This window comes from Ursus americanus, chromosome 2 (genome assembly GCF_024610735.1).
Source record: "Ursus americanus isolate L20-20 chromosome 2, mUrsAme1.1.p, whole genome shotgun sequence".
Classification (NCBI taxonomy): Eukaryota; Metazoa; Chordata; class Mammalia; order Carnivora; family Ursidae; genus Ursus; species Ursus americanus.
The window spans coordinates 38,204,314-38,230,487 of record NC_142128.1 but is presented as its reverse complement, the minus strand read 5'-3'; the positions used below and the strand labels follow the sequence as shown (position 1 = coordinate 38,230,487).

Below are 26,174 nucleotides of genomic sequence, written 5' to 3'. Positions count from 1 at the left end.
CAAGGTCTGGGGTCTGCGTTCATTCCCCAGGCTGCTGTCACAGATCACACCTCTAGAAGCCCTGCCTTCGCCCGTGCTGGTCGTGCTGGTCGCTGCTCCTGCAGTGCCCTCCTCCCCTTGCCTCTACCGGCCGGGTCCCCCTCGGCCTCCAGGCCCAGATGCTGCCTCCGTCTGAAGGCGTCCCTGCAGCACACCCCCTCCCCCTGCCTCTGCACCATCACACAATGCTCTGCGTGTGTCCCCATCAACACCTGCTTCTGCCTCCACCTGCGCCCCCTACAGGGCACCCTTCAGCGGAACACCTGGCCTCCTCTTCTAACCCTGAGTGGCCAGGGGAGCCCAGGTCCTGGCAGATGTGTGCTGGGCGAGCGGGTAAGTTAATGGCTGGCTTCCCTGAGGCCCGTCACACACTCAGAGAAAACCAGGACTGAGCCTGGGCCGTCAGAGGCCAGCTGGACAGGCTTGGGGTAGGGCCGGGGTGGGGGGCAACCTTGGAGCCCAGACTCCTCAAGGATGGAAGATCTGTGAGGCCCAGGGCCTGCACAGGCAGGGTTCCCACGGCCTGGGGCATCGGACCGCTCCTTCCTCACCCTGCGCCTCCCCCCCGGAGGCCTGGTCCCCCCACCCGCTGGGAAAGCTTAGGTCACATCCCGGGACGCAAGGACCACACCCGGAGGCACCGTTCTTGCAGAAGCTTTATTTGTTGGCGGATTCCAGTGTGAGGTCCAGACTCCGCTGTTCTGAGCCCCTCGGCTCATGCAGAGCCCTCCCTGTGCCTACTGGCTAGTTGGCCGTACGGTGGTCCAGTCCTCCTCCGGAGGATAGTCCCACTCAAAGCAGAGGCCCGAAAGGCCTAAAGGCTTATGCTGGCCACAGATTCCCGTGAGCACCTTCCCCTGCTCACTGGGGAAGACGGTGAAGGTGTTGCCATCTTCCTTCCCAAACGTGGCATAGTGCCCTTGATCTGTGAATATGACCAGGTATCGGATAAACATCCTGTAGGAGCCGTAGATTAAATCGATGTGTTCTCCCGGCTGCAGGAGGAATTCCTGGGTAGTCCCACCTGGGGTGCCGAACACTGCACTCCAGGAGACGCCACACCTCACCTGGATACTGGGGGATGGCAAGCGTCGAAGGCCCAGAGTCAGGCCGAATCACCACTCCCCGGGCGCTCCATCCCCTCGCAAGGACAGCAGTCCTGTGCCTACAGGTAGACATCCCCACACACGGACTTGGGCTCACGACACAGAGCTGCTGCTCTCAGACCCCTGCGCTGATGCTTTCGGGCTCTGCGAGCCAGCCCCTCTGGGCCTCAGTTTCCTTATCTGAAAAGTGGGAGTGGTTTGGGGGGGCAGTCAGCGAGATCATTCGTAAGGGGACCCTCGGGCAATGCCAGCTGCTGTTACTGTGCACAGTGGGGAACTGTCCCCAGGCCCAGCTTGGGCTTTCTGAGCCCCAGTTACTGAGTAGACCAGAAGCCTTAGAAGCAGGCAACCCCCACAGTTACCTGGGGGAGTTCCACTAGCTGTGCCCATCGGGGCCTCCCCATTCCCCTCACACGCCTCCTCCACCTGGCCCTGCCCACACTCTGTCCCCCGTGGCGCCCGCTGCTCTCCCCAGGACCCTGGGAGTGCAGAGCACAGATCCGCCCAGGCCTTGAGCAGCATTAGGGAAGAGCCTGGCTCTCTGCCTCTACACGCTTCTGGCAACTCGTGTTCTGCCAGTGGCCCTTTCTGACCTCACTGCCTTTCCTCTGACCCTCACTGGACAGACCGTCCCCTGGGTTCCCCACTGGGCATCTCGGATCAAGAGGTTGTTTGGGGTGGAAGGGAGAAAGGAGGGAGAAACCTCATCTACCCCTCTTTTTAGATCAGCCCAAGAAGCCAGGCCGGACTTGCAGACAGAACGGCAGGGGCTGTTGTGCAGGGGAGGAGGTGCCCCAGGACAGGAACAAACGGGGAGGCGGTGGCTGGTGGCTCCAGAACTTCCAGGGTCATTGGGAGCCCAGCGCAGGTACAAGGGGATGAGGTGCACAGCCTCCTCCCCCAGTTCCCAAGGCCGTGGCGATAGGGCTCCAGGGGCCCTGCTCCTACTCACCTCTTCACCAGGCCCAGGAGACCCACGGCCACCCGGACTCCGGTGATTTCACAGTCGCTGGAGGTGCTGAAATGTTTGCCTCCTCCTTCCCCGTACATCTCTGCATGGATGAGGGGACCAGGTGGGAAAGGGAAGCACCACGCAGGCTGGGATGGAGCGTGTCCCTGCCCAGAACTGGACGCCGCCCTCCAGGCAGCCCCTGTGGCCCTGGGACTGGAGTCCATCTATGGCAAGAGGTGAGGGTGGCCCCCCGGGGGGATGGGCCAGGAGGGCAGGGGTGAGTGCGCCCCCGGGGTGGGGGACGAGGTGGGGGCAGGCCCAGCCAGACTTACGTGCTGCCCGGCAGGTGGCGCTCCACAGCAGGGCGAGAGTCAGCCACCGCAGCATGGCCTCTGGATGGTGAGTCCCAAGGCTCCTGGAGGGAAGAGGGCAGGCCCTGCTCTGAGAGGGGCCCCATCCGACCTGGCCAGGCACCACCATGGGAGAGGAGCGCTGCCATACCTGCCCGGAGAGTCCTGTCGCCTGGTTCTGGCCGCGCAGTCTTGTGCCTGGACGCTGTCCGCCGGCCCTTTATACCCATGCCGTCCCCGTGGGCCCCCATCCAGAAGGAAGGAGTGAGGGCCACCAGGGGAACAGGAAGGAATGGCAGTGGGAGCTCTTCCTGGGGAAATCCCAGAGCCATCCCGGGGGAGGCTCCCGGACTCGCCGTGTTTTTCGTCTTGGCCTCGTGGCCAGGACAAACAAAACGTGACAGTGACAAGCGTTTCTCTGCCACCGCTGGGTCTCTCCTCAGCACCTGGACTAGAAGGGCACTTCAGAAGTGGGGGGTTGCTGAGAGCCTCCCCTAGCTTGGCCAGACAGGTCTCCACCCCATGGGGGGAGGTGCGGGCCACATGCCCACAGGAGCTCCTGCCTCGTGCAGAACTGGGCCCAGGACCTCAGCAGGCCTGTGTGGAGCTCTGTGTCTCGTGGGCTTCCAGGAGCTCAGGCTGAGCTCCCCGCAGACCCTCAGAGACAGCTGGACTGTGTGCCTGGCTCCAGGTGGAGGAGAGACCCCAGGGGCTGTCCCCCATGGTGTGTCACTTCGAAGACAGTGAGGATCTTTGCTTTGTGCCCAGAGCAGATGTCACTGGGACGGGCCGGCCTCAACGGGCCTTGGGATGACCCAGGCCCAGAGGATGGGGAGAGAGCCATTCTCTAGGCTAGTGCCTCTGGGGGTTCCTGGGGTCAGGCCTAGGGGTCAGCCTTACTGGGAGGTACTGGGGTACTCCTCGAGGGCTGCAGGTCTGAGGCCCCTGCTGGTGCTGCCGCCGGAGCCAGACGAGGTCCAAATCTTGGCTTCCCTGAGTGTGAGGCATGGTGTCCGGGGAGCCGCCACCACCCAACAGTTGATTGGGTCATCCGTTGTCTGCAGGGCGTGATAGAGCCTCCTCGTGGGCGTTACGAGAATTCAACCGTCCTTCTCCAAGCGAGGGCCCCAACACCCGGGACTCACGCCTACTGCCAGAGGGGCAGCGTCATTCCAGGCCGTGTCCTGCTAAATTGCAGAAGATCAGAAACAACACACTTGCCCCTGGTGACCGGTCAGCTAAGTGACAGTGTCGGCAGCGCAGGGGAGCACTCCCTGGGCGCGAGGAAGGACTAATGCAGGGCCCAGGAGCCGGGCTGGGCACAGACCAGGTGTTTAGGAAGGTCACAAGAAGAGGGTGCAGAGAATGGCCTCCTGCATGCACAGACCCACTCTGGAAGCGCTGGCCCACCTCCTGGTGTCACTGGAAGGGCAGTGTTGGGGGACTGGGGACGGGGCGGAGGCCCTGTCTCACTGGCACCTCCATTCCCTAGACGCTGAGGTACCTAGGCCAGGGGTTAGCAAACTGGGCCCGCGGCCAAATCCAGCACCCCACCCCCACCCGTTGTAGTGCAGCCCGTGAGCTGAGAACACTTCCTACAGTTTTCAGTGGTTAGAAACAATTCAAAAGAATAGCACTTTGTGACACGTGAAAATCCTGTGACACTCCATTGCCCACGGACAGTGTTCCAGGCACACAGCCAAGCCCATTCACGTGCACGTCGTCTGGGGCTGCTGTCACCGCCCAGAGCTGGGCAATTGTGAGAGACACTTTGTGACCCAGAAAGCCTGCCACGTGTATCCTCTGGTCCTTCACCCACAAAGTCAGCGATCCTGGAGGCTCCCTGGCTTCACTCTGGAGGAGAGGCAGTCTGTCCACAGCATTGACCAGCCAGCCCTCCGTGGGGAGAGCACAGAGCTGCTTTGGACGTGGCTGGTCTCCCTGCAGAGGCCCCTCAGGGCTCAGGCACCCCCCGCTGACTCATGTTGGAAGCTAGGGGCTCCCCACCTGGTCTCCCCGTGCTCCTCCCCCCTCCCAGAGGCCCCAGATCCTTCCGTGGGGCGGAGGCAGCAGAGGCCCAGGACCTTGGCAGGCGCAGCTCTGGAGGAAGGGCCTGGAGGCTGCACAAAGGGGGCTCTGTTCCTGACCCCACTCAGCCACTGGGCGCTTTTGTGGGTATTGTGCCAACTCAGGGGCCTTCTTCCTAGTGCCAATCTGGCCGGGCTTGGAGCCCAGAAGTTCTGTGACCTGGAACTCTGGGGAGCACTACCTGGGGGCACTGGAAGAAGAGCCGGTTGCTGCCTAGATAATGGGGGGGGGGGGGCCCGGGACGTGCCCAAAAGCACACACGAGGTGCATTTTCGGGGGACAGGAGTGTGGTTGCACATGCACACACACACTGTCACACGGATGCATCCTCAAGCACGCACGCCTGCCCAGCGATCCCGACACACAGGGCCTTGCACACGACCTGCACGTCCGTACACTCACACACACCTGCAAAGGGGCAGCTTTCAGGAGCCCTGCCCCCTCATCCACCCTGGCCCAGTGCTGGCCCTGGGGAGACTCAACACAAGCCCTTTGTCCCTCAGGATCAGGGCTCCCCAGGAGGGGATTTGCAAGGCCCTAATCCTCTGCATGGGCGTGCCCAGACCTCACTCTGCCGGGGCTGGAACAATGCGGCCTTCTCCCCGCAGAGGTGAGGGGTTGGCTCAAGTCTCCTCGCCCTCTGGATGTGGGGTTTGGGGAGACCCCTCTGTGCTCTGCAGCTGGCGGCACAACGGACAAGAGGGCCTCAGATTCTCACCGATGCCATGCTCTAAGCTAAGTGTTTTTTCCCACTTTCCCCAGAGAAATGCAACAACTATTTTGGAAAACCGGGACACTCAAGCACACATTTTGTCTAATCTTTTATGCAATTAAAATTCCACGGGGCGCCTGGGTGGCTCAGTCGGTTGAGTGGCTGACTTCGGCTGGGGTCATGATCACAGGGTCCTGGGATCCAGTCCCACCTCGGGCCCCAGGGCGGGCTCTGCACTCGGCAGGGAGTCGGCTTCTCCCTCCCCCTCTGCTCTGCCCTCTGCTCGTGCTCGCTCTCCCAAACAAATAAATCTAATCTTTATTTAGCCCGAAGTCTCTAAAGGAGAACATTTCCTTGCTTCTTCCAGGCTCTGGTGGCTGCCTGCCCACCGGGCACTGCTTGGCTCGTAGCTGCACCCCTGCAGAATCTCCTCCTCTCTCACCTGCACTGCTCCCCATGTCTGTGGCTTCTCTTTTCCTGTCTCTATAAGGACGGCTTGTGTTGCATTTATGGCCCATTCTATCCAGGAGCGGCTCAAGATCCCTACCTTAATTACATTTGCAAAGTCCCTTATTCCAAATAAGGTCCCATCAGAGGTTCTGAGGGGACATATCCTTTTGGGGGGACCACAATCTAATCCACTACAGGGCATTACCCAGCCAGCTGGAGGCTCGGCTGGGAGCCTCTCCTGAACCCCAGAGCCACAGCGTCCCACCTCCAAGCGGCCAGGACTCCACCCCCATCATCTCAACCCCATCTGCCTCTCTGCTTCGAGAAGCCCGCCACATAGCTGGGGTCCAACACTCTTAGAGAAGGATTCCCTTTGTAAACGTCTCCTTGTTCCCTGGAGTTCGGAGGGCGTCTGGGAGAAGCAGGCACATGTGTCTGGGCCCCCACCCTGACCCACACCCCACCCATCCTTCCTCCTGCCTGTCCTTGAACCTGCCTTTCCAAACAGACTTCTGGAACAATGTTCAAACAAAACTATGGTTACTTCCAGATGAGGGGATTTGGGACATTTTTCTCTTCCTCCCCTGTCCTTTTCTTGTATTGCTTTGTATTTGACCTTTTTTTTTTTTTAAGACTATACCACTTTCACAAACACAAAGTGATTACTCTTTTAAAAACTGAGAAGCAATTTTTTTTTAAGATTTTGTTTATTTATTTGACAGCGAGACAGCACAAGCAGGGGGAGCAGCAGCAGAAGAGGGAGAAGCAGACTCCCCACCGAGCAGGGAGCAGGACATGGGACAAGATCCCAGGACCCCGGGATTATGACCCGAGCCAAAGCCAGATGCTTAACTGACTGAACCACCCAGGCGCCCTGAGAAGCATTTTTTAACCTGTAAGTTTACAAAGGATATAAAAGTGGACACCTTTCAGGGTCAAAACAGGGTGGGAGGTGGGTCCTTCTTCCTTTCCTGGAGTCCTCCTCGTGGGTTAAACTCCTTTGAAAACATGAAGCCCATTGCACCCATAGAACAGTTAGCCGAAGAAATGATTAGGACCAGGTGCCGAGGTTTATAAAGGTTACGTGAAGATGCCATGTTTTGTTTTAAGTAGGCTCCATGCCCAGCGCAGAGCCCAACATGGGGCTCGAATTCACGACCCTGAGATCCAGACCTGAGCTGAGATCAAGAGTGGGACGGTTCACCGACTGAGCCACCCAGGTGCCCCAAAAGTGTCCTTTGTAATGACATTGCCAAGAGCCTAACTGTCCAACATTAAGAAATCGGTTCCGGGGCACCTGGGTAGCGCAGTCGTTAAGCGTCTGCCTTCGGCTCAGGGCGTGATCCCGGCGTTCTGGGATCGAGTCCCACATCGGGCTGGGAGCCTGCTTCTTCCTCTCCCACTCCCCTGCTGTGTTCCCTCTCTCGCTGGCTGTCTCTCTGTCACATAAATAAATAAAATCTTAAAAAAAAAGAAAAGAAATCGGTTCCAAGTTTGGTTCTCGTGATCTTGAACAGTTTCTTACAACAGTACGTTACAAACGAGTCTGGCTCTGCGATGACAGAACCACTTCTCCCATTATCTGAGACAGCTGTCGCAGCACCGACGTCTGAGAGGCCGGCAATGAGCAGCCCCGGGCAGGGTGTGTGCAAATTCTTCAAGCGACCTTCCGCTTCTCACATGCGAAGGAGACCAGCCTGCTCCGTGGGCCAACCTGTGGAAATGCGGCTCTGCACCTGGCCATCAGACTCCGTAAGCGAGAGACCTCCTGGGGTGGAGAGAAGGGATCCCACAGACACAGCACGGGGCTAATGGGAACGGGGAGGCGGTGGGGGGCTGGGGTCCTCATGCCATACAAGTAAGTATGGGAAAGTAAACATTGTTTCAGGCCCCTTAGGTCTCCTGCATGTGCTGGTATCTGCTTATTTAGCGAACATCCCATGAGGGACCAAGCACATGGGCCCTTGCCTCCGAGTTAGAGGAGCCCCTGGGCCGCTTGGGCAGGGAGCCCGCAGCTCAGCAGTGCCCCCTAGTGTCAGAGGGGGCACACGGCAGAGAGACAGGTGCTGAAAGACCCGAGATTTTACAAAAGAAAAGTCTACCCCAGGAGATGGAGGATATCAGATCAGGGGCTCCTACGAGAGGGAGGGACCGAGGGAACTGCCAGGGCCCGGCCTGGCCCTGGAGATATGGGGCAGCGTCTTACAGGTCTCGTGAAATTCCCCCCAAACGAGGGTTCCAAGGCCAGGTCAATTTGGGGAACGCTGCCCACCGTATATCCACTTAGAGATTTCTGACGCATTTTAGCCTATCCAAGTCACCGAACGGTCCTGCAACCCAGAAACCAATTTAACTTTCCCAAAAGTCTGTGATCATAGAATCCTTTTACAAATCCCATTCCACGGAGTACACATGGGAAACCGCAGCTGAGGGGGACCCGTGGGTGAGCAGGGCTGGGCTTTCCCAGGATTGACTGGAGGCGGAGGAGCCAGACGGGGCGTGTGCTGGGAGCCCTCATCCCCTGCGCCCGGCGCACACAGGGGTCAGCCACTCACCTGACGCCTGCTGCTTCGCACGGCAGACACGCTGGCTAGTTTTGGACCTTGGGCTCGCTGCCCTCACCCCTAACGCTCCTGACTGTCCTTTTTCTCTTCCTTCCCGGAGTAGAAGTGGAACTTCCGCGCCTTCTTTCTACCACGTCGCCATCTGTCATTTATTCTTTCTTGCATGCGTCCCTTCTTCCGGCCTTGTCCTAGGGCACCGCTCTGACTGGTTCTTCTGACTTCTTCCAGGTTTCAGGATGCCTGCGATGACACCGGTCCCACCTGGGCAATCTGGATAATCTCCCCATGTCACACCGCTGGCTCAGCCGCGTCTGCAGTGTCTTTTGCCACATAGAGTGACATACTAGGTCTCCGGAGATTAGGTCGCGGCCATCCCTGGGCTCTGTTCTGTTCTCTACCGCAGGGACCTCCCTCGGGAAGGGCAGGCAGGAGGTCAGCTTCCTAAGCCATCCTGCCTGACAATTACATCGTGTTGCCCTCCCCCTTGGCTGGTTGGTAACAGGTCTAGAATTCAAAAACCAAAACAACTTTTTCTCAGATCTTGGAAGACCCTGCAGCACCACCTTCGAGCTCCTACTCCGGAATCTTGGTAGAATTCTACTGTTGCTAACAGTGGCGGCCCTGGCGTTTGTCCTTGGAAGCAGGAGGCTTGAATTTGCATCTGCAGAGCCTCCTCCGTAAGCCTGAGAAAATGTCAGTTGTCCACACACCCAACCAGCTGGGTTCTTGTTCGTTTGGTTTTTAAATACACTTATTGGTTTTGTTTTCTGATAACAACACGATAGGAAAGGGGTAGCGAAGGAAATCTGGAAAAGGCTAAAAGTGATGGTAATCGCCTAGACAGCCATCACCCAGGGGTGACAAGTGTTGATGCCTGGTGTGTCCCCAGTTGCGCCCAACTTGCCACACGCTACAAGATACACAAAGCTCTGGATTGTGGTTACGTTCAGAACCCGTCAGAAATACCTCAGTTTCTCCATAGTTATTCTTGTTTGTGTAAGGGAAATAATAAATCTTAGTGGCTCCCTAAGTCCCTCTGACTGCTGGGGAGGACATGCATGGTGGGGACCTGGGAGCTCTCTCTGGCGAGGAGGTGGAGGCTGGGTGGGGGGTAGCCAGACCATGAGTGACCAACGTCCCGTCATGTGCTTTCCCACCAGCCAGTGTCAACACAGAGGGGCCCTCCCTTGTGATCCAGTTCATGGACACAGTTAAACCTGCAACTTTCATCTTCGAGGACATCTTTACCTTGGAGTCGAGATTTTTTTCTTTTCCCCCCTCCCTCCCCCTGCCCTTTCCTCCTCCCCCCTTCCTCCCTTTCAATTTTTCTTTCTTTAGTAGGCTCCATGCCCACTGTGGAGCCCAATGTGTGGCTTGAACTCACAACCTGAGATCAAGACCTGAGGTGAGATCAAGAGCCGTGGTGACACGCCCTGATCCAGCTGTGGGGGGGCAAGCAATTCCACTGGCCACCAGGTCAGGCCCACTGCTCAGGGACCGGGTCGCATCAGCGGCTGGTGCAGGGCGCGTGTGACCAGGAGCAGAAGGTCACTCTCTACGGCAAGGTCATGTCTTCCATGGAAGACAGCTGGGAATTTGAATGCCGAAGGGGGCAGGGACGGGTGGTGGAGGGGCGATGAGCCCCGAGTTGCTTGCCTGAAGCTGCCAATTCCCTTCCCAGGATGGCTGAGAGCTCTCACTATCTCCGGCCTATCTCAGGAGAGCAAGGGCGGGGGGCACTGCGGGGTGAGTGAACGAGGGACCCAGCGCTGCACCATGATGACCCCTGGGGCAGAGTGTCGATGGTCCCCTGGGCTCTCTTCCACCCTGGGCCCAGAAGCATCCAGCCTGGCCTGGCTGGTGCCACGGCGGGGGAGGTGGGCGGCCGTGGCCGGACCTCCCAAGCTCGTCACTGATTCCAGGTGGGGTCATGTGGTGTCTCCACCCTGAAGGGCACAGGGCTGTGCGGTCATTGCTGGGCCACCGCAGGCTCCAGGACTGCCCATGCAGGAAGGTGCAGCCAAGGCCAGGTAGTGACAAAGGGAGAGTTGGCATGAACGATCATAGGGGCTGTGATGGCTGATGTCTCAACTGAGGCCTGGAGAACAGCAGGGCTCAACCAGGAGAAGGAGGAACATTCCAGACCAAGGGAACAGTATATCTGCAAGTACCCTAAGTCAGGCCAGAGCAGGTCACACAGGTGCCATGTAACAGTGTGGGGGAGCCTTGCAGGGGTGAGGGGCGACAGGAGGTGGCAGGGTCCCTGCAGGGGTGGGGTGCCCAGCCTGGCCAGGAGCCCAGGAGCTCCAGGAAGCCGCTGGCTCTGCTATGTGTGGAGTGGAGCCCCTCCAGCTTCAGGGGGAGGGCAAGAAGGAAACAGAAACGGGCACCCGCTCCTGACGCAGGGGCGGCCCCTGGATGAGCTGGTGAGGCGGAGTGGACGGGGGCCTCTCTGCCTGCTGGGGAGGACTCTGGTCTCGTTCGTGGCAGCCCACCAGCATTCGACCATTCCCCGTTGGGGAAGCAGAACCCCCTTCCAGCATTCCTCTCAGGATCACGGGGGAGCAGGGAGGTTTCCTTCGCGGGTGCCGAGGCGCACCTGTGGTTTCTCATGGGCTCCAACGGGACTGTGCCTCAGTTCCCCACATCGGGAACCTCCCCATTGGGGCTTCGTGGTATCACCTCCCAAATCAACTTCCCGCACCCCAGTTCTGGTCCCAGGTTGGCGTCGGGGACAGAGGTCAGACCAGGAGCGTCTGGAGTGTGTGTGGTGGAAGGCCCGAGCACCGGAGCGTTCAGGACCTTTCCTCCCAGCACCGTCCTTGTCTCCCCAGAGGCTACTATGTCTCCCATAAATTATGTAACTGAACTAACCGCAGGGGTTCTGTGGTTTGCCCCCCAAACCTAAACAGTGCAGACAGCTGGAGCAAGTTTAGGACTTCGGGGGTGCTGCTGGGGTGACTGGGAGAGCGTCCAGGGAGCCACCCGGGGCCACAGAAGGCTCTGCAAGGCACAGACTTCAACATGCAAACGTGTTTATTAAAAAAGGGACAGAGTGGGACGGGGCCTGGCTCAGCAGATGGCCCCAGCTCTCAGGCTCAGGTGCAATCGGGCAGCCGCAGGAGGAAGGCAGGCGAGAGCAGAGGGAGGAGGACCAGCGGCAGGCAGGGGGCTGGCCTGTGAACACCGCTGCGAGCCAGCAGCGTCCGGATCCAGTTGAAGTGCCTACTGACGTTGGTGTAGACACCGGGCCGGTTGGGCCTCCCACAGCCTGATCCCCAGCTCACGATTCCAACCTGAATCCACAGCCCTTTCTTTTCACAGGCCAAGGGCCCGCCTGAGTCGCCCTGGGGAGCAGCGTGGGTGAGCCAGGCCTGAGGCGGGGCCCGAGGGGCCAGTGGAGAGGCGGGGAGAGCAGGAGGGGCTGTGGAGCTGGGCAGACTGGGTGTCAATCCTACCCCCACCCCGGAAAGGAGCAAGCCTCCGTTTCTGCGTCTGCAAAGTGGGGCAATGGTCTCTACCCTCTAGAGTGGGCACAAGGACCACGTGAGGTGCAGGCCTGGGGCTGGGGCTGGGGTGGTGGACTTCCAGGCCCCAGAAGCCCCTGGCTGGGCTGGGGAGGGACACTCACAAAGCAGGCGTCCTTGCCACCTTGGGGACTGCCGGCACAAATCATGTCTCCCCAGATGTCATAGCGGAAGGCGGGCTGTGTGTAAAGGTAGTTACAGATGGCAGTGTTTATGATGCCGACCTGCACCTCCTGGAGGATGTAGGGGGATGGCAGCTCTGCGGGGGTGGGGGGACAGAGAAACATGGCACCCTGAGCCTCTCCTCTGTCATCTGGTCGAGAGGAACAGCACAGGCTACAGGGTGGGGGAGAGGGTCCCTGGGTCCAGCACCCTGCCCCCGTGGGTGACGGCACCCTGCCAAGGGCCTGTTCCTGAGGTCCAGCTTCCTGGTCCGTGGTCCGTGGCAGGCAGACGGCAGCCCCTCCCGAACCAGCCAGCAGCCGGCAGACGCTGGGGGCGGGGCGGCAGCTGAGCCGCGGGAGGGTCAGTGCAAAGCTCTCCGCGCGTGGCCGCACAGCCCAGTGCTTCTGGAGCGTTCAGGATGTGCTCTCGGGGCCCCTGGGGCCCTCCTAGGACGCAGCGCCAGCATGACCCTCTTTCAGGTAAGGAAAGTTTCAGGGGGAGGTCTGCCTTTCCCATCCCGCCCTCCCCGCAGAGCACCAGGGACATGCCAGAGCCTGCTGTGAACCCAAATCTGGCCAACTGTTCAGTCTAGACCTGAGCCACAGCCGAGCCGGGGCACGGCCACAAGGCTACCACTGACAGCTGATCACGGGTACAGCCTCTCGTCAGCCACGCACTCTGCTGGGCCCTTCCGCGGGGACAGTTGCAAACCTCCGAGCTACTCCAGCAGGTAGGAGCTATTGTTACCCCGTCTACAGATGAGGAGGCCAAGGCACCATGAGTCGAGGTCTCCCAGCCAGCACATGGCTGAGCTGAGCTTGACACAGGCAAGACGGTCGTGTCCACAAGTCACCTCTACCTGCGAGAATGGGGGCGGGGGCTGGGGCTGGACGGGACTACCTGTTGGCCGGGCCCCTTGGTTCACACCCATTCGGCCCTTTGCGCCAGGGGAGGTCTGCGGCAGGGGCAGGACCCCAGCTCTACAGGAACGCAGGGCTGGTGTTGATTTCTCTACCCCCTCCCCAATTCCAGATGTGTGATCTTAAGGACACATTACCGTCTCGGCCAGTGAGCCTTGGCTTCTCCACTGACTCTTTCTGGGGCCTTATGGCAATTTCCATACCTCTCTCACTTTCCTCATTTATAAAGCAGGTATAAAAATGTTCCCAGCTTCATTCATAGGTAAAGTCAGAAGGAAGAAAGACCTCACCCTGCTCATTCCTCAGTCTTGAGAGCCTAGAACAGTGCCAGGCACACAGCACGCATGCCAGAAGCTTCATCTGTTGTTACTGCTGTGGGAAGGGTGCTGCAGGAATGGGCGGGGCCAGAGAGCAGTGTATGGGGCAGTCCAGGCCCAGGGCACCTCCGGGGAGGCTGTGCCCAGCAGTTTCGGGGAGTTCGTGATGAGAAATATGCAAGTGGCACTTCATGACCGCCCAAGGAGCCCCAGAGAGTGGGGTGGGGAGCCGAGGGTTGTGGATGGCTTGAAACTGCAAGGACAGAATAATGGGCTCGGCGCGCCGGACAAGGAAGCAAGGCGGGTAGACGCAGGTGTGGGAGAGCCAGGGTTGGGAAGCCTGGGGGCTGGGTGAGCACCCATGCCGAGGTGGGAAGAATGCTTGGCTAAATCAGTCAACGCCCGAGGCCTTCTGAGGCCCTCCCACAACCCCAACACCCCTGTACTCTGTGGGGTGCAGGCCAGGGCCCAGCTGGCCTCCCTCTCACTGTGGCTTCTGGCTCACAGTGTCTGGCAGGGAGAGGCAAGCAGGTGTGAGGACAGGAAGTCTGTCCCTTCAGGGGGAGCAGGAGGGGACAGCAGGTGAGGAGATAGTGCTGAGCGGCCCCCAGGAGGGATCCAGCTGCACACAGACCCAGGGGTACACGGAACAGATGGTGGAGCGTGGGGCCCCCCTGCCCCGTTCCCTGCCCCCAGCCTCACCCTGATCTTCTTGGATGTCCCCCCAGCCAGTCACCCAGCAGTCGGTCCGGTTCTGGAACTCAGAGGAGGAGGTCAGAACGCAGATGGGCTGGATGTACTTATTGTAGGTGACAGAGGAGGACAGCTTCAGCAGTGCGATATCATAGGACGAAGCCCCCAGATACATGGGGCTCAAAACGATCTCCTCCACACCATAGCGGTTGTAGTAGGCCTGCAGGTTCCAGATGGACGGCGAGGCAGAGAGCTCCCCGAACTGGACCGACCACTCAAAGGGGTCACTGTGCCTGGCGGGGGAGGAGAGAGCGGGCAGGGGTCTTCAGAGGAGGCGGGGCCCCTGAGCACACCTGATGTCTTAAGGGCTGGGGGCAGCAGGGTGCCTCCCCCTGGGGCCTGATCTGGCCAGTCACTCAACCAGCCCCCCACCTCCCGCAGCCGTCCGAAAAAGAAGGAACAGCTGCACAGGGCCAGAGCAGCTGGAAAACTCCACCATCACGGTCGCCACCGGCCAGGCTGTGTGCCCAGCGCTTACCCACCTCCTTCCACCCCCTGGTACACCTCCACCCCGGGAGAAAAGAACAAGACGCGAAAGTGCACGCACATGTTCTGAAGAACATTCTAGAAAGGAAACAGGGTTTGCCTCACGTGGCTGTAGCCGGGCCTGGGGCTCAGGAGAACAGGAGGGCCTCGTCCGCACCCGAAGGGCACGCAGGACCCGGCTCGCCAATAAGCGGGCCGCCCGCCCCCAGACTCACTTTTCAAAGCAGTGCGCGGCTGTGAGTGCCCAGCGACGGTTGAGCAGGCTCGCTCCGCAGTGGTGGGAGCCCCACAAGCGCAGGCTGCCCTGCCACGGCCAGCGGCCCAGCTCCGAGTCCTTTCCGCCCACCACACGTGTCGAAATGGATCGTTGGCCGCAGGGCCCTGGGACGGACAGACGGACACGCGGCTGAGCTGCAGGACCCCGCCCGCCCGGCCCCCTGCGTGAAGGGAAGGGGCGCCCCGGGGAACACGGAACGGCGCGCGTCGGGGGTCGCGTCGCAGTGGGACCCTCCCCACGTGGTCCGCGGGCGCCCGCCCCTCCCCCCAGGGGCCCGGCAGTTACACGTGAGCAACGACGAGTTCTCGAAACCTGGGCGGAGGAGAGGAGAAGATGAGGCGCCCTCTGCGCTCCGGCACAGGGGCCCTGCGCGGGCCATCACGCGTCCTGGACGCCTTACCTGCAAACAGCTGGTCCCCATCCTGAAACTCTGCGGGGCGGGCGGGCAGCCGGGTGAGCTCCGCCCGCTCTGCACGTGCCCCAGCCGCCCCCCACCAGCCCGAGGGCGGCCGGCACCCCCCGCCTGAGCTCACCCTGCCTCCCGAACACCAGCAGCTGCGCCAGCAGCAGCGCCCCGACGCGCGCACCCATGGCCTCCTCTCCCGCCGCGTGGCGCCCCCTCCGCTTCCGCCGGCTCGGGGGCCCGGCCGGGGCGCCCCCTGGGGGAGAGGGAGCCCTGGATCCGGGCTCATTGAGGGCCTGGCCCATTGAGGGAGACGCTAGTGAGAGACGCTGGGTGCTTGGTGACCACGGAACCTTCTCCAGAGATTGAAGCTGGGCTGTCCCCACACCTCCTTGACTTTGCACACTGGTGCTCCCTCCACCAAATCACCTGCAGAGTGAGGGGCGGTGGGCTCGGTCTCAGCCGGTGGACTGAGGGACAGAATGGGTCCCTGTGGGAGGCCATGGCCCGGTAGGTCCTGGGTCCCCAGGCACAGCAAGGGGGCAAGATTTTCCCTAACACGGCCCCCTCTGTGACCCTTGACACCACAGCACTTGTAACTGGCCAGTGTCCTGTGAGCTCCACGCTGGGGCCATGGGCGTACATGGTCCAAGACACCGTGCCCACGACCACCTCCTGGAGCTGCACGAGAGCCCAGGCCGTCCCTTCTCCACTGCAGCCCAAAGGATCGCTCCCGCCACAGGTATAGGCTCCCCCAGCCCTCAATACCCCTGTGACCACCTCCCCCGAATCCCGTCCCCTCCCCAGCTGTCTTCTCCTAGTGAACTCCGAGCTTGTTGCAGCCTGGGGTGGCCTCTCCCTGCAGACTCTTGTCCCAGACGGTCACATGGCAGGCTTCTTGGTGGCATTCAGATCTTGTGCTAACATCACCCCTCAGCAAAGCTTTCTCTACTCCCTTCCCATCTACAGCGCACTCCCCGCTCCTCCCCTACTGACTTTCTGTCTCACTGCCACCCCCGCCCCGTATTTTCTTCCTAGATGTTTGCAATATCCAAAATGATGTTTGGTCATGTGTGCATCTGTCTCTCGGCCTCCAGGGCCCACATGTGACAGGCTTGGTGTGTGTGGAATTGAAGGGTTGACAGAGAACCAAGGAAGGGAGGGGTGGAAAGAGAAAAGGTGGAAAAGGAGGGATGTGGATGGGCAGAGTGTCCCTGAGGGTGGAGGGGCTCTGGCTCTCAAGGTCCCTGTTGTTGCCGTTCTAGAGGACCTCCGGGTCTCCTGGCCCGGAAGGAGTGGTGTGGAGGAGCACCGGGAGGACATTAGTGGCCCAGGAGTGGCACTGACCATAGGCTTCATCAGGTGTCCACTAGGTGCTCCTTGGGGGATGTCAGCTTTTGGGGATTGAGAGGTTGGGTGTGCCAGGCTCAGAGAGGTCATTGAGACCCCTCCGGGTAGGCGAGGAGGTAACATGTCCTCCCCTCCCTCCCTCATGCACGCTGTCGCACTCGGTTGCCACCCTACGAGGTGCCCGTAGGGGAAGCGCCTGGAGAAGGTGGGCAGCAGCAGCTGGAGGTCACGTCTGTGGTTCCACATGCACGAGGGGCACACAGTCTTCCCTGGTGTGCCCGGCTGGCTACCCAGCACGCTGCTCCGGCTGGCATGTGTTGGATACAGGCAGCGTCTGGGGCCTCGGGGGCATGGTGACTGCAGCCACGACCCTGGTGGTCAGCCCGTAGCTGTGGGCTGGGCACCAGATGATCCTGGAGCCCCAGCACTGGCTCCTCTCCCCCAGGGCGGGCTGCAGTGCAGGGCCTGCTCTAACACCTGGGGCTCGGGCCATCCTTCACCACAGCCCCCCATCCTACCAGCACAGCTGCTCTCCTTCCTGGACAGGCCCAGGGCTGGGGACGGGGGTACCTCCCTGGCTATCTGGCTATAGGGAGACAGCCTGACAGGGACACACAGGCCCTGTGCATCCAGAGAAGGCTCCAGAGAAGGGTGCAGGGCTCAGACGGACTCGGCAGCAGGGACGGGGGGGGGGGGGGGGATGCTGCAGAGAAAGCCCTGGAGGGGTAGGTGGGGGCTGCAGAAGGTGAAGGGTTCCCAGCATGGTGCCCAGGGGCAAAGGGGGCTACTGAAAGATGTGACCACTCGGCTCACCTGTGGGTGGGAGAGCCAGGCGTAGGCCGGGGTGGGAGCTGTCCCAGGATGGAGGTTGGGACTCCCACCAGAGGGGGCTCAGACTGCCCTCCCCTCCTCCCATCTCCAGCCCCTGCCCAAGGTCCCAGCCCAGTGCTTCCTCCTCCAACAGCCGGCTCCCACATCTCCAGGCTGGGGAAAGAGGGAGAAAGGTGGACAGCAAGCTCAGCCGGGCTCTGAGCCTTCGAGGTTCACACCTGGGGTGGATGGATGCCCCCCCAGCCAAGAGGCAGGGCTGCCAAACCGAGTGGGCTCGACACACCCTGCAGCTTGAAGCCCTCAGCCTCAGTTTCCCTGTCTGAAAAATGGGAAATAATAGCGACACGAGCCTCTCAGGGCTGCTGTGAGCATCCAGTGGCAGCCTGGGGGGAAAGCCCCCACAAATGGGAGGTGCCTTCCCAGACACCCTGTGGGGCCCGGAGGCACAGGGAGGAATGCCTTCTGCCTGCCAGCTTGTGTTTATTGCCTCTCAGATAAGACAGGCCTACAAAGGCAGCCGCCCAGCATTGGGGGCTGGAAACCCCAGTCCCAAGAGTCCCCAAAACGCCCAGAGGAATCCCCGAGCAAGCGTGCACCCTGGTACTCAGACTTGGATGGTGGGTGAGAAGCAGGACAAGCAGGCTGTCCCCAGGGGTTCCCAGGCTGGCCAGGGAAGGTGAGGGCAGCTTAAGGCCCGTGGGGGACATGTGAAAGGTGGGGCTGGCCTGAGGGCTGTGGGGTCTGAAGGGGGGGAGGGGGGGGCCAGAGGACAGAGGCTGGGGAGGGTCATGGAAGGCAGCTGTCCCGGGAAGGTTTGTGGAGGGCTTTCCTGCCGGACACGAGCAGACAGCAGAGAAAGGGCTGAGTTTACATGGCAGAGGCTGAGTCCGCAGGGCTGGCTGCTGGGTTAGGCAAGCCCCAGGGAGGCAAGGGTGTCGTCCCCCAGCAGCCCCAGAACCAACAGCACGGTGGGGAAGAAGAGCCCAGCAAGGCGTGGAGAGGAGTTTTCCGTGTCCAGGTCTGAGCTCTGGATGGTCCTGGCAATCCACGTGGTATACATGCTGACGTTGACGTACACTCCCGGCCTGTTGGGGAGGCCGCAGTCAGACCCCCAGCTCACGATGCCTGCCTGGGTCCAGACTCCATCAATGTCGCAGACCAGGGGGCCCCCGGAGTCACCCTAGGGAGAAATAGGAGTCCAGAAGTGTAGGGCCCACGAGGGAGAAGGAACACAGGGGCCTCCCCAGGCCCACCAACCTCCCGTCAACGTGGCTAGCCAGGTCTAGTGGACGGAGGATCGGTGGGTTGGATGTTTCTGGAAGGCAAGAGAGGTCTGGGAATTTGGGGCGAAATCTCTGGCAGATGGGAGAAGCAGGGCCGTGGGAATACTGTGTTCCCTAAATAAAACCATGTGTGTCAGAGTAGGGGCTCCGGGGGGCACTTCTGTGTTGCTAATAATGTCGATTGCTTCGTTTGGGATGAAAAAAAAAAACCCTGTTTGTGATGAAACAATACTGAGAGGGCTTGTGAGGTAAAGCACGTTTGCTTATAAAAGCAGACAAAGACCACACCAGCCCAGCCCAGTAGCGACCTGCTGCTCAGGACAATCTACCCAGAGGCCCTGAGGTTCTTTTTGGGAAAGAAAAAAAGACATTCCTGGCCCCCGAAGAAAAGCTCTAGGGATAGGGATACGGTCACAGTTTGCTTAAGCACTTGAAGTATTTCACGTTCTGACGATATTGTTACGATTGACATATGTAACGGCAGACAGGGTCCAAGAACATGCTTTTCTATTTGAATTGACTCTGGTATTGAAAGCCCTGCTCTGCCCTGGGGTGGTCCCCGGGGGTGCTGGGGAGGGGGGAGAGCCTGCTGCGCCCACCAGGGGTGCCCGCTCACCCCGCAGGCGTCTTTCTGGCCGCTCTCGAAGCCGGCGCAGAGCATGTCGTCGAGGATGATGGGGATCTCGCTGGAGATGCCGGAGTTCTCGTGGTAGTAGCCGTCGCAGGTCTGGGCGTCGATGAGGGGCAGCTCCAGCTCCTTCAGGGTGAAGGGTGGGGGGAGGGCTGGGGTGGGGAGCAGAGCAGCGCTCAGACGGGCGGGGCCGTGATCGTCCGCCGGCTCTCAGGGGGCCCATCCCTGCTCTCCCACACTCCGCGGGACGCACGACAAGAAGCCGTTTCTTGTCGTTTCTGCATGCCGTCCTCTGCTTCTCGAGGACCGAGGACTGGGGCCTGCATTTGTGTTCGGGAGACCCTGACCCAGGAGCCCGCCGAGCAAGGTGACCGTGTTGAATATTCAGAACCCGAGGAAGAGCTGCTTCCTCCCTCTGGCGGGGCACGCCCGGGGCACGCAGGGGGCACGCATGGGGCCTGCACGAGGTGCGGCGCTCCCCTCGGGCTTGGCTGCTCTCCCGGTGCCCAGGCCGGGGGCCGGCTGGACACACACTGAGGTGCAGGGCAAGAGCCAAGAGCTGGCGTCAGGGCCTGGCCGGGCCGCAGGGTGTGGTCACGTCGCTTCCCCAGCTGACCCTACTCTTCTTGGCTTCCCAAGGCCCGGCCGAGAATGGGTTGAACAGCAACTCTCAGCAATCTGTGCCCACCCTGCACCAAACAGTGTGCCCTTTTGTGGAAGTAGGGGCTTTGCAGATTAATCAGGATGAAGTCCTACTGGACCCAGGCCGGACAGAAAAGGAGGGTCACACAGAGACCCACCGGGCAGAGGCCGTGTGAAGATGGGGGCAGGCCAGGGCACGCAGCCTCTAGCCGAGGAATGCCAAGCGTCGCCAGGAGCCCTCAGAAGCTGGAAGGAGCAGGAAGGACCCTCCCCTGGAGCTTTCGGAGGGAGCCCGGCCTGCCCACGCCGTGACTTCAGACCCGCACCGTCCTGAACAGTGAGAGCCTGCATTTCTGCGGTTTGAAGCCCCTGGTCTGTGCTCATTCGTTATGGCGGCCCAGGACACAGACGTGGGCAGCGGGGTGCTGGCGACCTCGGTGGCTGACCGCGCTCCTGCCCCGCCCTGTGGGAAGGGCCTGAAACGCATCCTTCCCCACCCGAGGTTAGCACTGCCGTCCCTGCTTGTCTGAGAGGGAAGCCACAGCCCCGCAAGGCCGGTGGAGGCACCCAGCCAGTCAGGCGCTGGCTCCCACACCACGAGGGCAGGGGGGATGCGCAGCCCATTCTCCAACCAGAGAAGGCTGGCATTCATCCTTGGTTACTGCGTGATGGGAGGGCAGACTGGGGAGCCCGAGGGAGGGTCCGGGGTGGCAGGCTGCTTACTCGTGGTCATGGCAGTATTTCTGTGGCTCCCCTCTGCTGTGCCCACACCAGTGTGTGTAGGCTGTATGTCCAGCCTTTATGAGTGTGGGGGCAGGTGCAGCTGCCCGAGGACAGAGGGCCCTAGGGAGGTCCTAACAGCCCTGGTCCCCACCTGCCCCCCCCCGCTCACCCCCACACTCTGGGTGTCTTACGTAGATTTATGTCGATGTTCCCCCAGCCGGTGACCCAGCACCAGGTGCCGTGACCCAGGGGGTCTCCGGGTTTGGGGAGGCAGACTGGAAGGATGAGGTCACTGAAGGTGACGGGGGAAGCCAACTGCACCAGGGCGATGTCCGCTCTGTTGTTCTCCTCCAAGTACTCTGGGTGGGTGATGAACCGGGCCACGGATTGGAGCTCCTGGGGCTCCCCGGCCTGGGGGTAGGAGGAGATGGAACCCAGCAGCACGGAGTAGGCGGACAGGGGCTGCTTCCTGGAGGTGGGAGAGGCCAGGGCGTCAGGAAGACTGTGCCAGGGTCTCACGGGTGGGGGCCCAGGACCATCTTGATTTGAGTGTCCTAACATTATAGACGGACAACTATGCAAGTGGAGCACGTGCCAGAAATGAAAAGGACGCCATGTATTCCTTGAGACACCCCCACACGGACCCTTCCACCTCCTCTGTTTGGTGAGTGTGAAACAGGCTTGAGAGGCGGTCAGCTGTCCCCGTGCCGCCCAGCTGCTGAGCTCAAGAGATCCCCATATGGGAGCCTCTGGTCTCTGGGAAATGAATCACTTCTTGGGAGGTGGCCAGTGGGAGGGCCGGGGCTGGGTCTGTCCCCTCCCCCACTCTCCCCAGCGCCTGGCCCAAGGACAGGGGCCATCCTGGGGGATAAGTCACTCCCCTGGAGGATATTTCCCCCCACCTAACTCCAGATGTGCGGAAGACTGTGGTTCAAATGGGGAAGGGAGGGTGTTGGCGAGGGGTGAAGGGCAGGTCCTGGCTCCCCCTGGCTCACACCTGTGCCCCCGAAGATACTCACTGGTCCAAGCAGTGGGCGGCAGTCAGCACCCAGTCCTCAGTGATCAGGGAGCCCCCACACACATGCTGTCCGTCCTCCCTCAGGCTGACCTGCCACGGCCACTGGCCCACCTCGGCATCCTGCCCTGACATGATGCGGCCTGACACGCGTGGGCGTCCACACACTGCGGGGGGAGCCCATGGGCCAGCTAGACGCAGTCCCATCTGGGCTCCCCTGGCCCCGCAGCCCTGCCCTGGCTAGTCCCTGCCGCTCACGGGTTGGAACCCAGTCTCTGCTCAGGCTCCACGAGGTGGAATTCCTTGCGATGTAGGACCGTCTGCTTGAGGAAAGGACTCGGTGGCCCTGGGGGGGGGGGGCGTGCACAGCAGCTGAGTTGGGGGAAGTGGGAGCTGGGAGCCTGGGGGGTTTTTCCAGGCTCAGTGGGAAGAGGGGAGTTGTGAGCCGCTGGCCTGGGGCTCCTGGGAGTATCGTAGCCCAGTGCCGGCCACATCACTGCACCTCTCTGGTGCTGAGGTCTGGCGGGGTCTGAATGAGAGCCCCCTCCCCACATCTGGGCTCCTTAGAGGACCTGCCCCAGCACAGGGTATAAGGGGCAGGGAAGGAATTACACACTCCTCTTGATCTGCCCCCAAAACTCAGGCTCTCTCTCCTGCAGTGCCTGTCTCCCCCCCCCCCCCCCCCCAGTATCCGTCCTACCCGCATCCAGGCTTTTCGCACAGGCAGCCCTCAGGGAGTCGTTGGCTGGGAGACCAGGGGTGCTGTCCTGGAGGGCCACTGGGATGAGGGAGAGCAGGATGGCGGTAAGGGCCAGCTCCATGGTGTGCTCCAGCCACCACTTCCGGGGGCAGAGTCCTCAGACACTGAGGTGTAGAAGATGATTGCGGTCTAGCCCAAGTGCTGGGCTTGCCCCAGGGTGGGGCTGACACTTCCCCGCCTCGTCCTCGAGACTTGGCTCCCACACTGCTCCTGGGTATAGGGTCCCAGGCCTCCTCCACGTCTTTGGAAAGACCCTCAAGACCTTCCCTCCCCTGCCCTGGCCCTGGCATCATAGCACCCACCATCCCCACCATATATGGGGCACTTACTGTGTGCTGGCCCTGTGTCAACAATGCCTCTGCCTCCTGATTCCCCAGGACCTATTATGATCCCCATCTCACAGCAGAGGAAGTGCAACTTCTGAGGTTGAATGACTTGCTCAAGGCCCAACAGGTGACGAAACCAGGTATTTCTACTTTGGGCTCTGCATCACAGTGCCTGGTGCAATGGGGGGGCTGCCGACCCCAGGACACACTCCACTCTGCTCCCTCAGCTGTTTGTTTTCACCCTGGGGCTCTGAAGGGTCTAAGGTGGGGCCAAGATGCCCGGTGAGTGAGAGGGGACCCATTATTTGAGGAGGCGGGGCCGCTGGAGGAGACACCCCTGCTGTCTTTCTCTGACCACAAATAGCAAAGTGCCTGGATGGCCGCTGCCCTGCGCTGGCCTTACCTGTGCAGACTGTGTGGCCAAGAGAGCAGAGCTGAGCAGCCTTGGCACTGGGGGCAGGAGGGATGCAGGACTCGTGCCCTGATGCCTAAGTTTTATCCATTTCTCAAGAAGTACCCATCCTTTCTGATGCCCCGGTCAACCTGGCCTACAGGCAGCTCCCCCTCCAAAGGGCTCATTACCCCTGAGGGGCATGGTAGCTCTCTGAGCAGCCCGAAATACTTAATGTAGGTCAAAATCAAGTTCAGTGAAAACTCTGGTGTTACTGCTTTTTCCATCTACTAGATCTCTTGATTTCTGAGAAAAATGTGAATTTATTTGTATTTGAGTTTTTAGATTTTTTTTTTTTGCTTTCAAAGGTCTATTGTTGGGGGCATAATCTTTTCAGTGGCTTGTAACTTGTGTCGATGTAAAGTATCCCTTTATTTCAATCTTAAGACTCCTAGCCCTGGGGCACCTGGGTGGCTCAGTCAGTTGGGTATCGAACTCTTGACTTCAGCTCAGGTCATGATCTCAGGGTTGTGGGATCTTGTCCTAGGTCAGGCTTCACACTGAGCATGGAGACTGCTTGAGATTCTCTCTTTCCCTCTCGCTCTGCTCCTCCCCTTGCTTACTCTCATGCTCTTAATAAATAAACAAATAAATAAATAAAGTGTTAAAAAAAAAAAAAAGGGGGCGCCGGGGTGGCTCAGTCAGTTGAGCAACCATCTTGATTTCGGTTCAGGTCATGCTCTTGGGGTCATGGGATCGAGCCCCACGTCAGGCTCTGTGCTCAGTGCAGTCTCTCTCCCTCTACTCCTCTCCCTGCTCTCTTTCTCTCTCTATGAAATAAATAAGATATGATAAAAGTAAATTAAATTAAAAGATATGCACAGCCTTGTGCTGTGGTCGGAATATGTGTGCCCCCCACCTCTCTGCCAAGTTCATATGGTAAAATCCGTATGTTGAAGCCCAGGGTGATGTGTTCAGAGATGGGACCTTCGGGAGGTGATGAGGTCAGAAGGGTGGAGTCCTCGTGAGCGGAGATCAGTGCCCTCATAAAAGAGACCCAGAGAACTCCTTCACCCCTTCTGCCATGCGAGGGCACAGTGAGGAGGCTGCGGCTGTGAACCAGGAAGCAGGCTCTCCAGACACCTTGACCTCAGACTTCCAGCCCAGGAACCATGAGAAAGAAGTGCTTGTTTTCTGTAACCCACCCAACCTCTTTATGGTATTTTGTCACAGCAGCCCAAGTGGATGAAGTCATCCAGCAAAGCATTTGACTCAGAAGTGATGTCACATTCCTCTTCTTCCGTGCAGGCTCACTCCATCCCTTGTTTCTGCTGAGCTTGTGTTAGGAGCATACAGAATGGAGCGGAGGAGAGACACCCCCCCACCGCCTGCGGGCCCCCCACCCCGCCACAGCCTTCCGAGCTAGGCCAGTTCACACGGCTGCGGACACATGGCCTGGCTGATGGTCAGCTGACCTGCCGGGCCATCCAGAGCCCCGCATCATCTCTGTCTATTCTCAACCCTTGATTTTATTTTGCTTAAAACATGTTTTGTTACGGAAACATTTAAATATACACAGATTAGAGGAGAACAAGAAACACCTCCTGTCACCCAGCTTAGACGACTGTCGGTGTGGAACCGACCTCGTGTGTCCCTCCGTGTCCGCACTGTTTTCTCTTAGGCAAGCGTTGTAAGTTCTTGCTCTAAGTTCTGAACATGTCTCTCTACTTCATCTTCAAATTTGCCAGGTCATCTTTTAGCTACAACCATCTTATTCCTCAGCCCCTGCCTCAAACGGTTTCTCTCAGCAGCACCTTCAGGGTCCGCCCCTTCTTGCTCTCCCATCGCGCTTTTCGTGGGGAATTCTTGATTCGTGTTCACAAACACCCTCGACGAGCTTTCTGAGGATAGCAGCTAGGATCCTCCAAGTGGTCTGCTGTTCCACGTAATCTCTCGGTTTTCCCTGAAGACAGTTCGGTTTATGCAGATCGATCACTCGGGCACACGTATGGGCTTTCTGGGAACGTTGCTTTGTCCTTGGTTGTTGGCGGTAGTAGCAGGCCTACAACGCTCCCACGCTGTACCGTCCGAAGAAGGGACTGGCCCTCGACCAGCTCCTAGGAAATCCCCTCTGAGCTTGGAATGTCTTGCTTGAGAAGAGTGTCTCTGTGCCCCTCCGGACAGTTAATGCTAACAGCGCGACTGAGGGCAGCGCCTCGGGCCACGTGGCGGCCTCCGGACCTCTGCAGGCCCTGAGGTCTTCGAACTAAGGTCCGTCACAGGGGCTGTCGGTGCTTATGTGATGGATGTCTGATAAACCCTCCAGACCCCTGGGCTCACGGGAGCGTGCGCGGCTGGCAGTACTTCACGAGCGTGGTCACATGTCATTGCTGCGAGAACCGAGCTCTGCCCATCTGACTCCACTGTGAAGGGGAAACTAGAAGCTTCCACGTGGTCTCTCCTGGACCCTGCCCTCTGTACCTTTTGCATTTGCTGATGCTCCCCGTACCACTGTAGTGAGCTGCAACCACGAGTATAACAGCTTCTGGAGGTTCTGTGAGACCTTCTAGTGAATCGCGACTCAGAGGGCGTCCTGGGGGTCCCAGTTCAGTTGTCCATTCACAGCTGTAACTGAAGAGAGAACTTGGTGACCTTGGTGCCCTGCAACCCTGCGCACGGAAAAGGAAGGCTGCCTGTGGGCTCTGCGGAGTCGGGTGGGGCCAGTTGGGAGCAGCAGGCGAACGGAGGCTAAGAGCCCTCCCGGTGGTCAAAATCGGCTCCTGGCTCCTGTGAATGACCACTGCTTTGAGCAGCAGCCCGATACTGCCAGGCCCCCGACGGGCACCCAGGAAGGACGTGTTCCCACGGGAGTCCGGGCTACGGGCCAGCCTTGGCCCTTCCCGGAGGAGGGCGAGGGTGGAGGAACGGGGACAACTGGGGGGCGACGGGGGGGGGGGCAGGTGCCGCCAGGACCCCAGGGTCGCGGACAAGCGGGACTGTGTGGGCGCACGGTGGGGTTGGGGGACCCAGCCCGAGTCGAAGCTCTGAGCCGGGCGTCGGGAGGTCCGACGTTTCCCGACGACGGCCCCTGCGCCCTGAGAGGTCCAGCTGCG

At 60.1% G+C, this 26,174-nt stretch overlaps 3 protein-coding genes and 1 long non-coding RNA gene across 5 annotated transcripts; 1 reads left to right on the top strand and 3 right to left on the bottom strand.

The window, feature by feature from the left end:
- Positions 1 to 776: 776 nt before the first annotated feature.
- Positions 777 to 2,607, bottom strand: ZG16B (zymogen granule protein 16B). The gene is made up of 3 exons (XM_045784017.2): positions 2,430 to 2,607; positions 2,098 to 2,197; positions 777 to 1,113 (listed from the first exon to the last, which is right to left on the bottom strand). The coding sequence occupies exons 1-3, from the start codon at positions 2,575 to 2,577 to the stop codon at positions 777 to 779; spliced, it is 585 nt and encodes a 194-aa protein (XP_045639973.2). The 5' UTR covers positions 2,578 to 2,607.
- An 8,752-nt stretch (positions 2,608 to 11,359) lies between these two features.
- On the bottom strand, positions 11,360 to 15,297 carry LOC123783333 (testisin-like). The gene is made up of 7 exons (XM_087853352.1): positions 15,223 to 15,297; positions 15,107 to 15,134; positions 14,992 to 15,018; positions 14,645 to 14,810; positions 13,893 to 14,176; positions 11,893 to 12,047; positions 11,360 to 11,608 (listed from the first exon to the last, which is right to left on the bottom strand). The coding sequence occupies exons 1-7, from the start codon at positions 15,295 to 15,297 to the stop codon at positions 11,360 to 11,362; spliced, it is 984 nt and encodes a 327-aa protein (XP_087709478.1).
- On the top strand, positions 11,548 to 25,985 carry LOC123783625 (uncharacterized). Of its 2 annotated transcripts, XR_015720856.1 has the most exons (7): positions 11,548 to 12,432; positions 12,541 to 12,683; positions 14,325 to 15,851; positions 19,844 to 20,348; positions 21,136 to 21,233; positions 22,722 to 22,810; positions 24,370 to 25,985. It is a non-coding gene; the product is annotated as an uncharacterized LOC123783625 (long non-coding RNA). The 2 variants fall into 2 exon arrangements; XR_015720857.1 differs by lacking the exons at positions 22,722 to 22,810; positions 24,370 to 25,985 and adding an exon at positions 21,672 to 21,923.
- Positions 18,187 to 22,405, bottom strand: LOC123783332 (serine protease 33-like). Its single transcript, XM_045784015.2, has 5 exons — positions 22,285 to 22,405; positions 21,589 to 21,751; positions 20,761 to 21,038; positions 19,190 to 19,356; positions 18,187 to 18,470 (listed from the first exon to the last, which is right to left on the bottom strand). Exons 1-5 carry the CDS (start codon positions 22,403 to 22,405, stop codon positions 18,198 to 18,200), a joined length of 1,002 nt encoding a protein of 333 aa, XP_045639971.2. The 3' UTR covers positions 18,187 to 18,197.
- Positions 25,986 to 26,174: the final 189 nt, after the last annotated feature.